At 42.3% G+C, this 17,043-nt stretch overlaps 1 protein-coding gene across 2 annotated transcripts in view; it reads right to left on the bottom strand.

The window, feature by feature from the left end:
* sptb (spectrin, beta, erythrocytic) overlaps window positions 1-15,995 on the bottom strand; it is a 40,845-nt gene extending 24,850 nt beyond the window's left edge. Inside the window, exons 1-4 of one of the 2 annotated variants that reach the window (XM_069710634.1) lie at window positions 15,778-15,995; window positions 10,863-11,136; window positions 1,023-1,174; window positions 733-906 (exon numbers count right to left, since the gene is read on the bottom strand). In XM_069710634.1, coding sequence (XP_069566735.1) covers window positions 733-906; window positions 1,023-1,174; window positions 10,863-11,010 — 474 coding nt within the window. In that variant the 5' untranslated portion in view covers window positions 11,011-11,136; window positions 15,778-15,995. Of the gene's footprint in view, window positions 1-732; window positions 907-1,022; window positions 1,175-7,773; window positions 8,458-10,862; window positions 11,137-15,777 lie in introns of those variants that run through there. The other variant, XM_069710633.1, reaches the window with a different exon arrangement.
* Between the last annotated feature and the right edge of the window lie 1,048 nt (window positions 15,996-17,043).

The following is a 17,043-nucleotide window of genomic DNA, read 5'->3' as shown; positions in this document are numbered from 1 at the left end:
TGATAGCGGCTGGAACCTGAAGGCATCGTTTTCAAGGAAAAGGAAAAAGACAAAAACATCCCTAGGTTGCCGGCTGAAGCCGTTTCTGTGCTGCGTGCAAACAGACACAAAAGCGTCTGAGACTCATCTTTTAAACACTGCTAGCTATATCTTATGGCTTCACACACAAATGTGATGATGATGCAATTAAGATGTATTTAAATGAACCAATTTTATATAAGCTTTCAGTAAGTTGTAGAATAGTCATATTAAAACAATTTTAAGTGACCTGCCCTATTCGATGTGGTGGCTGCACATGTGACCAGTTGTATTTGAAGCTTTTGATAGTCATGCTGAAAAAAAACATGACTATCATGTGGTTGTCAGACAGCTGAACTGTAACAGTGACATTTTTAGACATAAGACAATCCAAATGAAGACTGATCCAGAATCTGTCTGTTGTTAAAAAAAAAAAAAGAAGAAAGGAAGAAAAAAAAATTTCAGATCTAAAAATCATCCTTTTATAAAAAAGAAAAGAAAAGAAAAACCAAGCTAAAAACATGTTTCAGCAGAATTTGTTCACAAAAGTATTGTTGTATTGGGGAATTGTGAGATCAAAGAATGATTTATATCACTCGACTCACATCATATCAATTACTTACAATATTGTTCAGATTTAAGACCTCCAAATCGATGCAGACCAACTTCTGAATTCAATGTGGGTTTATAAAGTAGCAAGGGTCCTAAACTTACTTGGAAACGCAGGATGATGGTCCAAATGAGTCCGAGGATGAGGCGATGGTTGCCATCGACGATGTCGTGGGAGCCCATGTTTTCCAGGTGGACCCTCTGCTCCTTGAGGAACTGCAGAGCCTTGTCCACATTTTCCAAACAGTGGATACGCATCCGGCCTTTAGTGGGTTTTGGCTACAGAGGAAAGTAAAGAAAAATTATATTTCAAAGAAAAGAAGGGCCAATAGAGAGTCAGGAATAATGCACAGAATATAAAAAAATCAGGTGGTGAAACAAAAGACACTTCTTACCAGTCTTTCACCAGACAGCACCTCCAGTAGTTTAATGAGCATGCGTCCGTCCCGCAAGTCCAGGTAGAGGTCAGAGATGCGGCAGCCGACCCGGGACAGGATTGAGTTGACCCATTTCGTAAAGGTCTTTTTCTGAACCGCCTCACGCTCATCTGATGGGAGCACAAAGTTAAGAAAGAACATGAGTTCCAAGAAACGTGAAAAATCCTCAGAGCAGCACCACTGGAGCTGGGAGGGAGTTCAGCCAGTACGGGAATGTCTCACCAGACACCAGATTTAAAAACTCTGTGTGCGGTGAAATACAGAGATGTATTTGTCATTGATGGGCTTAATCAGCAGTGTATTTACTCATTCGGCAAGAACGTTCATCTATATGTAAAAGTGCCTCACTGGAGCTTTAACTGAGTGGCAACAAGAAATGTTAACAGTTCAAATGAGGGCTCTGGTCTTGGCCCCCGCCTGATCCCTTGGGCCCCTATGCCTGTGCCCTATCAGTAATCCATCAGTGTTCATGACTAAAACTTCCAAATTCATCCTCCATGTTGCCCTGCTGGCAGAGACAGCCTCCCTGTGACACAGCCAACTGTAACAGATCTGGACCAGTCTCACTATGTCTGCTGTATATTTGCCCAGTGCATCTATTCTAATTGGATTAGAGCAGTATGTCAATCAAAACTACTCTGACGACACCATCAGCCTGTTAAAATGATTAAAAGAAAAACACAGAAATGGGCAGTTATGACCTTTTGGCTCAGTTACTGGAGCAGGTGGAGCTATTATTGGGCAGACCCGCTTTAGCTGTTAAATAACTGACATGCTTGGCATGATTGCAGACATGTCTTCAGAATGTTTGTGGAAAGGACACTCGCTGTAACTACCGACGTCTCCTCATCCACCGAGTAGAGTTCTTAAAGACCTGATGCTGCATAATAATGTTGTCTTCAAACAGAATTAAACACTAAACATTAAAGAAACTGTGTTGTTAAGATCAGTTCTACTGTATTTAAGAAATGACTCACCAGTCATTCTGCACTAAAACTCGGGCAGAGAGAGGCAGATTGTACGAGCATCTCACTGAGAGGTTTTTGGGAGAACGAGCGCCGCCCACATGGTGACACATCTTGCCGGGCTCACGCTCACACTTTTTTTTAAATCATATTGCAAGGCACAGAAGATGTGCCTCCCACTCAGCAGCAAAAATAAAAAACAGTTTTGATGGGACCATATGGCAGCAAGACCCAATGGACTACACTGTGTTTATATTGTTGGTGGACCCACTTAAGGTGAATGGAGATGTGGGAGGTGTGTGGTGGTGACTCGAAGTTGTGTGTCTCCTAAACTTTCTTGTATTACACGCACAGTTAGGGCACAGATTCTTACCTCTCAATATCATGACACTAATTGGAGAAAAAAAAATCAGTGCAAACATTTTACTTTCAAATTAATGTGTCAGTCTTCCTGGTCGACAAACTACTTAACGCAGAAGCTGCTTCAATATGATGACAAACGTATTTTTCTGAAGTGCAATTTCTCGCTGCTTATCATGTAACATATACAATGAAAAACATCAGCAAAAGCTGCTGACGGCTGATGTTTAAGTCAAGACGCTCAAGAATTTAATTCCAGAGACAACAACATCTCAAAAAGGCGAAAACACCATAACATCACCCTGGACTCAGATCACTGCTCAAATCAAGCAGATGTTCAGTGGATGAACTTTTTTCAACCTTTACACATCAAATCATTAAAATCACATTTCTGTGTGTTCAACAACAGCAGAATTTTTTTTTAAATAATCATGTTAACACTTTAACAAAACACTGAGTACATTTCATAACATGAATATTTCTCATACAACATTTGAATGAAGCTTATACCACAAGAGGTGACTTCCAATAATCTGGAGCAGCTAAAACAGAAGGACAATGCTTTTTGACTCCAGTAACCTTGATTCCCTTCAGAACTGAGGACAGACACACACACACTCACATTTATTCTTGACACACAGCTCCTTAAAGTTTATCAGGTCAGTGATGAGACATTCGCTCTCCTCAGTCGTCCCATCTCCAGCCACGTGACTTCCCTTCGGTCTGCCTGCTGTAGATTTGCCCTGTTTATTCCTGAACCCAAATGCGACTGCAAAACTATGGCATGCAAGGGACTGCATCCTTAATGACTGGAGTAGTAAATGATTTAGACCCTGAGGCTGTGGAGAGCAAGCACGGAACATAAGAGGAGGAAGAAGAAGAAGAAGAAGAAGAAGAAGAAGAAGAAGAAGAAGAAGAAGAAGAAGAAGAAGAGGGTGGTGGTGGAAGAGAAGAAGTTGAAGATATTGGATTAAAGGTTAAGAAGGAGACATCAAAATCGAGTGAGGAAGAGGAGGAGACAGAGAGTCTGGAATGGAGGTAAAACAGGCAAGACGGGGACAAGAAAAAAGAGGGCTAGACAGATCAAAGAGAAGGTAATGGAGAGAGTGAGATGCAGCCTTTCAGGTTGAGTCTACAGAGACCCATCCAGGGAAACAGAGCAAGAAACACGGTATCTTCCCTCCTACAAAACGCCCAGCAAGCACCTTTAAAGATCCGGCTCAATTCTCAGCAACAGTAAAAGAGAAGAAATCAGGCGTTATTGTATGTAAAACACATGGTGCAGCCGGGTACAGTAAATAAATCATGCCTCCTTCTGCCCTCCTCAGCAGAACAACAGCACACGCTGCTCCGTTACACCACACGGGTAACTGCGCCATGAAAAAGTAATGGCAATTAAAACATGGAAATAACTCAAAGCTCCATTAGCAGTGCCAACATTGATTAAACACAAACGATCATCTGACAGAAAACGGAGACAAATAAGCTCGAGCCAAACAAACCCTCTCTGAACTATTTGGGGATTTTGAAGCTAAGACAGTCGTACACTCCCACAACGTGCAACACGGCTTTGTCGTATCATCTCACATTATTGAACCTTGAGAGAGGACAGAGTCCATGCACATGGATGCCCGTGGCCATTAAGGAAGCATTGGACGACGAAGAGGGAGGAAGAGTAGGAGAGGGAGTGTTGCCTATGTGCGCCCCACTGAGCCGTCTCCAGAGGAGTCGTTCAACAAGCTCCATATGACAACAGTTCTCTGTAAACTCCACTGTGAACAAAACCTCCAGCATTCTTTTGAAAACTTGTTCTGTTTAGTCCAACAAAAAAAAAGCTGTGGAAAATCAATATAGTATCAATATAATTAGTGATACTAGATTCAATTACATCTTAAACATTTACTAAAAAGATATGTGTATGGGTCTTTAGGCATTGTACTGAGGAAATTACTGTTTTTGCCATTGACTTTTCAAAGCAGCAATTCCCACATGACAGTTTATCTTCATACAGTGGTACTGAGACAGTGTGAACCAAAATATATGGAAATCTATCAAATAATTCTCAAGACATTCAATTCACACCAAGTTAATGGTTGCATAAGAGAGGAGCACCCAATGTTCTGTGGAAACAAATTTTCCCAGGGGACAAAAAAAAACCCAAAACCATCTATTATCTATTGGTTTTAAAGTTTAACTATTTGGTTGCTTTGTCCACTGCTAATTAACACCTAATTGGATTCCCTAAAAATGTGCATTATCATGATCTATTTTGCGACAAATGTTTGCGACACAATGACACAGAATATAGTTTCTTGAGTCAGATCCTTAAAAAACAAAAATAAGGGCTAATCCAGTGCGACCACAAGCAGGAGTCAGAGTGAGGTATTACTATGCTGTATATATTTGAGATACAACCAATGAAATATACATCAGTGGCATGTTAAAATCTAATCTAACAGCAACAGAAACACAAATCATAAAGGTTACAGCATCAGTTTTCTATAGCCACAGGTCAAACCAGACCAAGTAAGAAAATTCTCTGATCGTACGACAATAATTAGAGAGCAGTTTGTGTGTTTATGTGTTCCTCCATTTCTCAACTGCACATTCAGAATAATAAGAATAATAATAATAAGTTTCCTTCACACTTGCCCCAAATATAGGTTCAAGGGGGGGACACCCTTTTTCACATGGTGGTTATTATCAACACTTTTTACCATTTTTATTTCATCTTTAATGTTAAGGAAGTACTTTCAGAAACCTCTTTTTTTTTTTTAAATCGGAAACTACTTTTTCAACCGTATCAATGGCAGCGGCGACACAACGCATCAAAGTATTTTTGAACAGAGTTTGCATCATGCCCAAAAAGAGGCGCAAATCACTGTCAACAAGTCATGCCAACAGGAGATTGTTGTGATCTCCGGTGAATTTAGGTCAGAACTCTGAAATATAGCGCTGATTTGACATTTGGCACTAACATGCCAATAAAGTCGCTAGCTACTTTATTAAAACATTATTTGTGTTTGCTTGAACTCTAAAAGTTGCAGATGTTGTTGTGTATTGACGCCCAAAGCTGTTATGTCTGAGACTTGCCTTTCGGTACAGTTCATAAATAGAAACGAGCAGTAATGACTTGCGAGATGGACTGAACCCATTTTTACTGTATTGTCAGTGTTTGCTTGTTCTTGCTTTAGCAGAAGCTACCGTTGTTGTACTTTCTTCCTGCATTAATTAAATATTTTGTGTAAGTGCAGCCGTCCTACTGTATATCAAACTTTATTTTTACCCCCCGTCGCTTTTTTTAAAATTTATTATTCACAGCGACCGGACAGCAGCAGCGTCCTGTCACTCCTGTACCGCGTCCCCTTTTCAACTTCCAGGCTTTTTCTCTTCCTGTATATCAGTACAAGCCTTACTAAACATTCCTCTGTTTCACATGCTTTTACTTAGTAATCTCTCATCCACTCTTTTGACTCTGGTGAAAGCCCCATGATTTATTCATACTGATGGATTTTCCCTGTATACAGCCTGATCTGTCTTTTCCCACAGTCAGCTCTTACTAGATGTGGCCCAAAGGTTCTACAGAACCAGGCTTCACGCCTGAGTCATGGCACCGCCAGTGGTTACCCGTCCTGCAGCCATGATAGCATGTCTTACTAACGGGCCTATCCGGGAGTTTAAATGAAACATGTCCTCATTATTTATTTTTTTCCCTCCTGACATGTTCTCACGGCACGAGTCTTCAATTGATGAACATCAGATTAATGCACATTTGATGTTTCCAGAGCAGGAATTTGAATCGTAGGTAATAATAAGAAACGGTGCAAAAGAAGCACGCGATGAACAAAACTGGAGCCAACGAGACAAGATTATATTTTTAAAAAGTAAATATGAGAAGAATAGGCTACCAAAGACTTGAAGGAGAAGTTGTTCAGACACAACTGAAGAAGGCTAAAAATAAAAAGCAAATAGATGAGATGGAAAAAAAAAAAAATGCAACCATGGCAACAGATATACTCAACAAAAATGAGCATGTCAAATTTCAAAACAGACATCAGAAAATGGATGGATGGTTAAAATCACTAAACGCAAAACAGGAATAGTTTTCTGTCTCTATTTATCGGTTTTTCTATAAGTGTTGGGAGAAGATTAAGCATTCAGCAACTTAAAGGAGGTGTCCAGACACAACTGAAGAAGGTTAAAGGTCAAAAACAACTCAACAAGATGGAAAAAAAAAAAGATGCAGAAAAACTGCAACCACAGCAGCAACAACGTGCATGTCAAATCCAAAAAAGACATCAGAAAATGGATGAATGGTTCAAATCAAACACAAATCGTTTTCTGTCTCTATTTATCAGTTATGTATATCTTTTACTGTCCAACTTCATTCTACTGCACTGTTGACAAGGTTTCCCTAATAGAGGGTAAAGAGAAAGAACAATTTCATGTTGGGTGGATCAATACTCTTGGCACAACTCTGATTTTGGGGGGGAAGCTTCATAAGTTTGCTACTTCACATATCGGTTGCGTCTGCAGTCCTCAGAATCAGTCGATACTTGAAAACTAGCAGAGGCAAAGGGGGAAAAAAAAAAAAAAGAGAAGAAGCATTTCCCTCTCGGTTCCTACGTCGTCTCCTCCATTTTCTTCCTCTCACTAATGCACTCCTGTCATCAGGGAGTTGGATAGCATATTGCAAAGCTAACACAAATCCACAGTGACGGCAGACCTCTCTCTTAAAACCTTAATAACGTAGGCAGAGAGAAGTTAAACCATCAAACAAATTGATTATTTCTTTTCCACCGACGATGCAGAGAGAAAAGGAGGTTAGGAACAAAACACACTTAATGCTTTGTTCTTTGGAGTAGTTTGTGAAGGGTAAGTGCCACATCGGGGAATAGGCAACCGGCTAAAATAATGAATATGTTTGATGTTGATTTCTTAAAAAAAGAGAGACACATAAGAATGCATAACAATAGCTAGAAAATGGATGGCTTTACAGGGGAAAACATCACAATCTTTTTAGGACTTTTCTCATGAATTATTCAAGGATAAGTCAGTGAACAATTGGGGCAGAGCCACAGCTTCCTGAAAATAAATAAATTACAACCAAATATATTTAATAAAAAGGGCCACCGTTTTACTTTTTTTTTGCCGCTGCCTTTTTCCCGCTCTCACAACAGGGACGACAAACTAACTTCACACTTACTCTCATCGCAGCCCAACCTGCCTGCGATTCCGCCCAGGCCTAAACACAAACACAAGTTGAGGGAAAGGAACTGGAAAAGTGGTACCTCTCTCTCAATCTGCGAGGCGGGAGAGGATGGACAAAGATACGGCGACGCACACGCGAGCAACACAAGCTCTGCCTTCAGGACCCTCTGTACCTTGCAACTGCCTGAAGCGTCCATCCAGGATGGAGTTGAAACAGATGTTGGAGGTGCTGTAACTCAGCCAGCGCGCTCGCTTCATACTCTTGGCCGAGGAGGAAGAGGAGGACGAGGAGAGGAGGGGGGGAGGGTGTGGGTGTGGGTGCGAGGGCCGCTGACGTCTGGTTGTGCAGGAGGAGGAGGAGGACGAGGACGAGGAGAACGGGGAGAGTCCCGCGGGCGCCACGGCGAGCGGGACGTGCAGGACGGTGCCGTTCCTCTCCGGGTGGTGCTCGGGCTCCTGATGCTTGCCGCCGCCCCCCCTCTTCATCTTCCTGCCTTCGGCCCTCTGGGCCCGGTGGACCGGCGGGGTGCTCCTGCTCCGACTGCTGCTGCTGCTCACGCCCATCCGCACAGGTGCCTCTGCTGGGGCGTAGGGCCGGCCGGCAGCCTCCTTGGTGCCTCCGCTGCTGCTCCGGACGGCTGCCGTCTCCCTGCTGCTGGCCTTCAGGCTGATCTTGACCTCTCTGAGACGGGGTTGGCTTATAGGGGCGGCGCGCAGCAGGCACGGGCTGCTCATCTTGACCCCCAAACAACCACAACAACACACCGCCTCTGGAGCCGGCAGAGGAGCTTGGCACACCACGTCTCTCTTCTTCTCTGTCTCTTGGCTCTCTGTCCTCCTTTCCAGATTCCCCTCTCGCATTCACTCCTGCGCCCTCCCTCCCTCCTTCCCTCCCTCCCTCCCTCCCTTCTTCTTCTTCTTCTTCCTCCTTCTTTCTCACTCTCTCCTCGGTGCTGCCATGATGACGCTCTGCCTCCTCTCTCAGGCTGCACGAGGGCTCAGGCAGCCTTCGGTTCAGTTCAGAGTGGTTTCTCTAGCCCCATCCATGCATACAATATGTTTCAATATATCCACGTGTTCCCACGACTCCCTCCCTTCTCCACCCAACACTCCCACACAGTCGTGACATCACGGAATGTGAAGTGTACGACCGGCACAGTTGTGATTCCCTGTACCAATAACAGAGCATAAAACTATGCATCTCAAAAGGAGTGTTTCTGTTTTTAAGCTTATGTAAGAAGCGGTGCAAATGACTGGATATTTAATACATCTCTGGATGTTCTTTAAAGGCATGCTCAGTGCATATTTCTGAGTTCACAAGCTTTAAATCAGCAGCGGGTGTCATTCAGAGCCTCTCCTCATTTTCCTCTCCTCCCTCCCTCCCTCCCTCCCTCCCTCCCTCACCCTCTCACTCTCTCTCTCTCTCTGTCCCTCTGTCAGGAAACACTGATTGCATTACAGAAACATCAGTGCAGCAGCACTCTAACACAATATCACTAACACCCACACCGAAGCCTTCATCACTTAAAGAGACAGAAAGATACAGCAAGAAAAAGTAGTGAGAGCGTTGCCCAAAAAACATAATTGTCAGGAGGCAAAATATTTTGACTACCCAAAAGTCCGACTGTGTATCAGACCTCCGTAGTATTTTGGTACCAAAATGTTTCCATAATATCAAGTATTGAAAAATGCCATTGATTTTCAGATCAGACAGTTTCTGATTTTAATTTGCTACCCTTAAACTTTCTATAATATTAAACCATATTTGATACTGCTTATGAGCGCCATTTTCAGCAATAGTTATTTATTGTATTCCCTTCCAAAAAAAACCAAAAAAAACGAGATTTCCATTTTTTCCACAAAGGACACATGACCACTTTCGCTTAACTGCTGGATTCAAAGAAAAACACAAAACACCAGTTCTGGTTGACCAAATTCATATTAATATTATGGTGATCACGTGTTGCAATATATGACAACATGGGGAAAATATGTTAAAAGGTTTTCGCATGGGAACCTACATGGGCTTCACACTTTCCACCTTAAAAATGTTCCAAAACCAGGTTTCCGATGGGCAAAATATACAATTGTGCACAATCACGTGTCATGTGGTCACATGTGATCTCGTGAGTTTTTGCACATGTTAAATTCATGTGTTGCTTTTTTTTTCTCGTAAGGGGTTTGGATCGAGTAAGGTGCTCTTACATCAAGGTGTTGTGTTGATCATCTACAGCGGATGGTTACAGAATTATCTTCATAAAAAAAGGATCTACGCTTCACTAACATGCACATGAACATTACATGTTTTTAAAGTTGCACATCACAGTCGCCTACGTTTACATTTTCAGTTGGAAGAATGTTGAAATTTCTTTCACAGCTCCCCCCAAAAAAATTACTTTTAGTATATTTTTAATAAATTGGCTATATGATATTTGTCAGTCAAATGTTGCTAATGACAATTATAATAATTTATGTGACATTTTTCAAAATTAATAACCAACTTTAAGTTGACATGCCTGGATGTTCTGGTTTGACCTTTGATGAGCCTCAGACCCAACAAGGTTAAAACCTCTAGCCATTATAAAGTGCTCTGCTTTAAAAGTCAGTATTAATTCCAGGTGTGATATCAGCACTAGTACTGGAAACCTTTTAGATGATACCAAGCCCTACCCCAGAAGTCTCTGCTTCACTGAGATGAATCCATGTTTTACCACCTTGTGTCTGACCTCTCCTGTGTCTAAAGCTTTACAAACACGATGACCCTCAACTCCCCTTTTCTGTTCCACTTCCGTCCACCACAGAAACACAGCTATTTTAAAAACCCAAGCAGCTGGCCCACAGGTGGGTCATAACTTACCAGCTTAGCCAGAAATGCCAGAGATCTGCGCTACGGCAGGCAGACGGGCAGGGCAGCTGTCCAGATCGGTCAGACACTGGACATTCTGGGAATGTGCAAGTGATCCCGCCTGCCCGCTCAGGGTGTGGAGCGGTTGTCAGGGCTCAGCTGCCGGGGGTGTGCGGCACCACGAGAAACACGCTCATGCAAACACACATGCACAACAAACCCCGCAGAGCTCGAGAAGGAGAGCTTTGGAGTGAAATCAAACATCACCTGCGGTGTGATTTTGTAAATTTTCGGACTAAATCTGAAGGTTAGCGTTTTGTTCAAGCCCATTCTCTGCCCTTCTCACGTACTTAAAAGGTCCGTCATCCCAACAATTTGCCACAGAGGGTGCACGCTGTTTGCTATGCAGGGACTCACCTGCGAGGGCCTTGATGCGCGAACGCTCAAACAGCCTGGCGGAGCTGTTGTCATTGTCTAGTTCCTCATCTGCGAGGTCGAAGCGGGTGTTGACGTGGCTGTACTGCTGTGTGATCTCCACATTGTCAAAATCTGTGGTGGAAGTCATGGCGGTGGCCAGCGTGGCGGGCGGGCGGGGGGACGGCGGCCGACGTCCTCGGTTGCTCTGGGTGAAGAGGGAAGACGAGCGATGGGGACAAAAGTGGCAGGATGGACCTTTGGTACTGAAGATAGCCTGAAACAAAGGGGAAATACACGGATGTATCATTATGATTGATTATGAATTACTCTTCAGCACCTACAGGACTGAAACTGACTTGGCAATTTAGGTACTTTTTAATGACCTCACCTGTGGTCCTGGTATATTTTTTACCCAGAAATCACTTGTATGGAAGCTTTTAAAACTGACTCCTGTGCCCCCCTATTATAATCTCCATTTTGTCGCTCAAGTGTCACCGCGCAGGGTGTCTGTGTATTCTTTGTGTGTGGAATGGCGGCCTGAAGGGTACCCGCTCTGATAGCTCTATCTGGGTGCTGCATAGTTTTCTTATCGTGTCACACAGAGGAGGGGGGGCAACCCCTCTGTACTGCACGGCTCCACGAAACCCGCCTTCTTTTGAATGATGCAGCTCACGTAGTTTGAAATGCGAGTGTGTGTGTGTGTGTGTGTGTGTGTGTGTGTGTGTGTGTGTGTGTGTGTGTGTGTGTGTGTGTGTGTGTGTGTGTGTGTGTGTGTGTGTGTGTGTGTGTGTGTGTGTGTGTGTGTTTGCGTGTTTCCGTTGGTGGGTATCAGTGAGAGTAGGCATGTGAGGTGACGTGAGGGCGGGAGTCAACTGTACTGTATTACATAAAGCAGAGGTTTAGAGGTAAAGGAACATGGCAGCGTGCCCCTTTGTGTCATGGAAAGTGCTGAATAACTACATGACTATAAATATTTGTTGTGACATCAGAGGTTTAAATGATAACATTCAAGTTAGATTAGAGATAAGAATATTCATCTTAATATCTCCTACTTTATATTTATGATTTTACAGTGGTGGGAAGTAACTCCACGGTAGCGTATGTATAATGCAAAAGTATTAGCGCATCACTTAAGTATTTTACTTTTATGCTCGTTATACTTTCACTAAATTACATTTAAGAGAGAATATTGCACTTCGTAACGTGTATTTCACAGCTGTAGTTACAAGTGACTTTGCAAATTCTGAGTTTAAAATTTTAAGTTTAAATTTGCATATATATAGTGATTTATAGGTGAACGTGGTGACGTATAGTGTTCAACATTTCCCTTGTAAAGAACTAAAACAAAAAAAAAAGAACTTAAGTAAAAGTCTATAAGTACAGTATGTGAGTAAATGTACTTAGTTACTCCCCCCCCCACTGCACACACTAACTCACAGTGTAACCACAGTGGATGTTTGTACAGAGCATTCAGAGAAGAGGCCATCAGTGATGCGCAATAATGACATCCTCCAGGTCTCCCTCCGCCTCCTGCTCTGTATCAGTCCTCTGCAGAGGGCCGTTATCAGCACGGGGACGCTCCACCCACCATCGGGGATCTCCTTATCACCTCACACACAACCCGACCTGCACAACACACTCGCACCACACTCACCCTCTTTACACGCCGTGCGAGCTCAAACCGTCGGCTGTGTAGAAAACTGCAAGACTCTAATCGAGCTCCGCCCGGCGGCCAAACACAAGCCAGCAGTAAATTAAGTGTGCGAGCTGAGATGTATACACGGCGATACTCAGCTGTATAAAGACGACCTGGCCTCCTGCTTAAAGAAGGTTCAGTGACAGAGAGGTGACGAGTTCACTGCCTGCCACTGACAGAGTGTCTGTCAATAGCAAGGTGTCCTTTTGTGGAGTCCTTGAGAGAGAGAGAGGGAGAACTCTTACAGGCTCGCTCACAGTGGGTCACCCTGTCAGCTGGAAGGTCTTATCATATAGAATAAAGACTGAAAGTCTCCAAATAAGATGCAGCGTCTGATATGAAGCACTAAGGGAGAATAACAATATGCCAAAAAAGAATCTGTACACTCTTTCACCCTTCGTTTGTTATAAATACTTATAAATACTATAAATACAATATAATACTTGAATGAAAACTGATTTGTTAAACTGAAACTGTTTGATATTATAATATGATTAAACGCAGCCGTAACGATGAGTCGATTCGCAGGAAAGTAAAATGTAAGAATTTGAAGCATTTTGTGTGATAATAAATTACGTTTTGGACTGATGGTCAGAAAAAACTAAGAATTTGAAGGCGTAGTCTTAGGTGTTTGTCAGATTTACCATTTTTACGTTTCATAGATATTTCCTAATACTCAGCTGCAGTCTCAGGATATGCAATGAACAATAACTGAAACAGAAGAACTCATGAAACTGACAGTCATTCTGCACTTTACTGATAAAAGATGAATTGAGTGTAAAAACAGTTTCTTATCAACACATCAATAGCTTTTGAAATTAGGTTCTACATATTTAAGGTCATAGGGTCTGACATCTACATAATGTAATAAGTGTAAATTAATGGGTTTAAACATGCAATGAAATTGATACAGATAACATATTTTGAAGCCGTTATGGGTCTCCATTGATAAGACTATATATAGTCTTATATATATAATACTGTGGCTCTCTTGTATTTCCTCCTGTCACATGCAGTAGATAAAGACCACAGAACATTGTCCAGTGAATACATAGTTTCTGTGACTGCACATTGCCACCTGGTGAGAAAGAGGCTCTGGATAATTTCTCAAAAGTAGTAAAATGTCAGGGGGGGGATGATAAATGTCAGCTGAAAGTGTTGCTGGACAGCAGAGCGTCTTTCCTTTTGCAGGATGTTGCAATTATGCAATGGGAGTTTTGATTTCTGCGGATACAGCTCTGCACATAATGGCCTTTGGAGCACTTGGAAAAAAAACTATTAAAAGGTGTGAATGAGATTTTCTCTCCGAAGGTACACCGACTTCGAATGTTATTCCTCTACGGTAACCTTTCCGATACTTGATTGCAACAATTTCCCTTCTTTAAATGGAAAACTACATTGTAATGAAATATTCTCAATGTAAATACGAAATAAGCCCCCCCGAGTTGAATAACAACTCTGAAAGCCATCCTCCCGGCTGTAAATAAACTGCATGGTGATGCTCGTACTACCCTTCTGAGCAGCACACATTAGCCGTCTGGGATGCACATTATTCTGAGCAGCACACAGTTAGATGGAGAGGATGAAATAAGAGATGGGTGTGGTCAAGATGTGTGACCTACAGTGTGTGTGTGTGTGTGTGTGTGTGTGTGTGTGTGTGTGTGTGTGTGTGTGTGTGTGTGTGTGTGTGTGTGTGTGTGTGTGTGTGTGTGTGTGTGTGTGTTTGTGAAACTGAAGCAGCAGCAACTGGACTGAGGAGAGGGGAGCCTGGGTTCTAGCTGAGAGCAAAGTAAATCTGAGACATAAACATAAAGTGGACAGAGACCAGTCTGGAAGGGGATTGTTGAATCGACACCAAACTAACAGCTACTCATGACTTTTAACAAGAAAACCAAAGTGAAAAGCGAATGTGACAAAAGGCTCTATGCATAAATCCATACTGACCATTGATTGTGTATAGAGAGCTGTGAAAGAAGCTCCTTTTAGTTGTGGTCAATATTGTTTTGACTGCAACACTACTGAGCGTGATCTTGCAAGAGTTGTAAGGGATCGATAGTAAACTATTCCAGTGTGTTTACACTAAAGTCTCTGCTCCTCCAGACGGGGCGACACACTCACACTTGTCCTTTTAAGGGGAATAAGAGGGAATGTCTGCTTTGTGCAGGGAACATTTCATTTCTTAGTCTTTTTGAAAAGCCAACCCACTGTTTTCGACCGAGGGTGGGAACAGATTGCTAGGGGTTTTAAAATAAAGTAAAATAGATGACATGTAACAGTTACACTCCCCCACTAATGTTTGATGTAATCCAGATAACTTTCCACGAAGTACATATTTTAGGCAAGCTGTATTTTTGTTGAGTATTTTTCTGCCATGTGACCAATTAGGCAATTTATACTCCACAAAATTTCGGACAGATTAAGGAAATTTTACACACACAAATTATAACAGGTTTGTAAATTGTGATGCAGCTGTAGAATTAACTCCCCCATAAGTATAAAATCAACTCCAACTCTAGCTACAACAGTAAAATGCTACTTACACAAAACGTCTCATTATATTTCGTTTTTGGAGTATTATTACTAAGCAGCTTCACAGGGGGCGCTTTTTCTTGATACTTTTACTTTGAACAGTGTGACGGCCCTGGCGTTACCACTTGTTTTTACGCAAGTACGTCACTTACACGTCATTACTCTCAGCTATGATCTTCAATGTGGGCAATTTTCTTGGATCTGATTACTTTTTTAATGTAATATCTCTATTTTTTAACTTAGTAAAAGGTCTGAATACTTTCTCCAATACTGGTTAACATGGTAACAACTTTTGGAAAGCTCATTTACGTGCGCAAACGCGCGCATTTGTATATTTGTGCGCAATTTTATCAACGCACCTCGGCGCGGCCTTCTTACACTAAGAGATAACAAACTTACAACTTTCGAATTTACAGATTTTAAGCTTAATTAAGACAGAGAGTCACTGGAGTTTACCAGCAAAATGAAACCAATTAGTCTACAGTTGTGAATAATGACTACATCGTTATCAAACATGGCAGTTTAAACCAACAGGTGGTTTGGAGGAAACTTGTAGCTCACCCACAAACAACTTTGAACAAAAGCAGTCTAAAAGGAATGAACACCATTTAGTGACCGGTAATAGAAACTATTTGGCTAAAGAGCAATAATTTAATTTAGCAATAAGTTTAGTCTTCAATTCACACTTACTTGCTTCTGGAAGTTGTCCTGTCCGAGAGTGTTTATCTTGAGCCTTCTCCCAGCCAACACACCAATTATAATCCCATTGAAGCAGCGGGTCCTGGTCAGAGCGCACGGATGTCTCCACAGCGCGAGGAGGGCTCGGTCCAGTACGGGGGACGAGGGAAAGGGGCTGCAGGCGCCGTGCGCTCCACGGTCATTCCCGAAAGCCAGCGACTGACCCACCCTGCCGGGTTAAAAATAAAGTTGGCGCATCCAGTACATGATCTGGGCGCGCAGGGGACGGACATTCCTGACAAGAGCTGGTGACTCTAAATGGCAGAGACACTTCTGATCTCTTGTGCACTACCCCCCTCCCCCTCCAGTGAACTCCACCCCGCCCAGACCGGGCTCTAATCGCATATACACAACACCCACCCATCCACCCTGAGACCCTCTCACAAATGTCACCTCCACTGCTGCCTCTGCGTGCCATTTAAATGCAGGCCACAGAGGAGCGGTCTGGAAACAAGTCCGGGAGAAAAAAAAAAATCCTCACATTGCAAAGGCTGTCCTTCAGATACTACCGGGGTGGGTACACCTGTCAGATGAGACACAGACAGACAGTGTTAGAAAACAAGATAAACTTGTCTCAAAGGAAATCTTCCACTACAATAATCTGGAATCATTGAAATTATATCACTGCCTTGATGTAATTATTGAAACATTAAGCACTTCCTCGAGGGGACAGTGAAACATAAACTGTTTAATGTCTCGATAAAACTTGCAGAGTTGCGTGATCTAATGTGCTCAAAATAGACAAAGACACACACATGCAGTGACATAATGGAATTACATTCAGTACTGAAGACCAGAAGACAAACAAAAAAACAAAGTGTTCTTAACCCCTCAGGGTTTAGAGAAATTACCGGGTATATTTCAACACCACTTTGTTTGACAAATATCAAGATGTTTGTCTACAGTGCCCCCCTCCCCCCCCAAGTTTAACAAACAAAGACAAAAGCTTTCAACATTAACTTACCTTCAAACAACAGCAGCGGATGCATCTTAAACACAAATTGCACTTACGTTACGTGATTGTCTTTTAGGGTTTTAATGGACTTTTAACACTTTGGTATGTCTAATAAACATTAGATAAATAAAACACAAAACAGGAAAACAACATTTCACTTCAAAATATTTATTGTTTTCATTAAAAAACAAAACTAAAAAAAAACAGCCAAATAACAGCTTATTAGAAACAGTAAGTATGTGTTGTTGGGGTTTTTTTTAATA

The sequence above is a fragment of the Brachyistius frenatus genome, unplaced genomic scaffold (assembly GCF_029030835.1).
Source record: "Brachyistius frenatus isolate BFR_SWC_R1_liver_20210118 unplaced genomic scaffold, ASM2903083v1 Contig_93, whole genome shotgun sequence".
Classification (NCBI taxonomy): domain Eukaryota; kingdom Metazoa; phylum Chordata; class Actinopteri; family Embiotocidae; genus Brachyistius; species Brachyistius frenatus.
The sequence above is the reverse complement of the archived record's forward strand: the minus strand, read 5'-3'. Positions and strand labels throughout refer to the sequence as shown.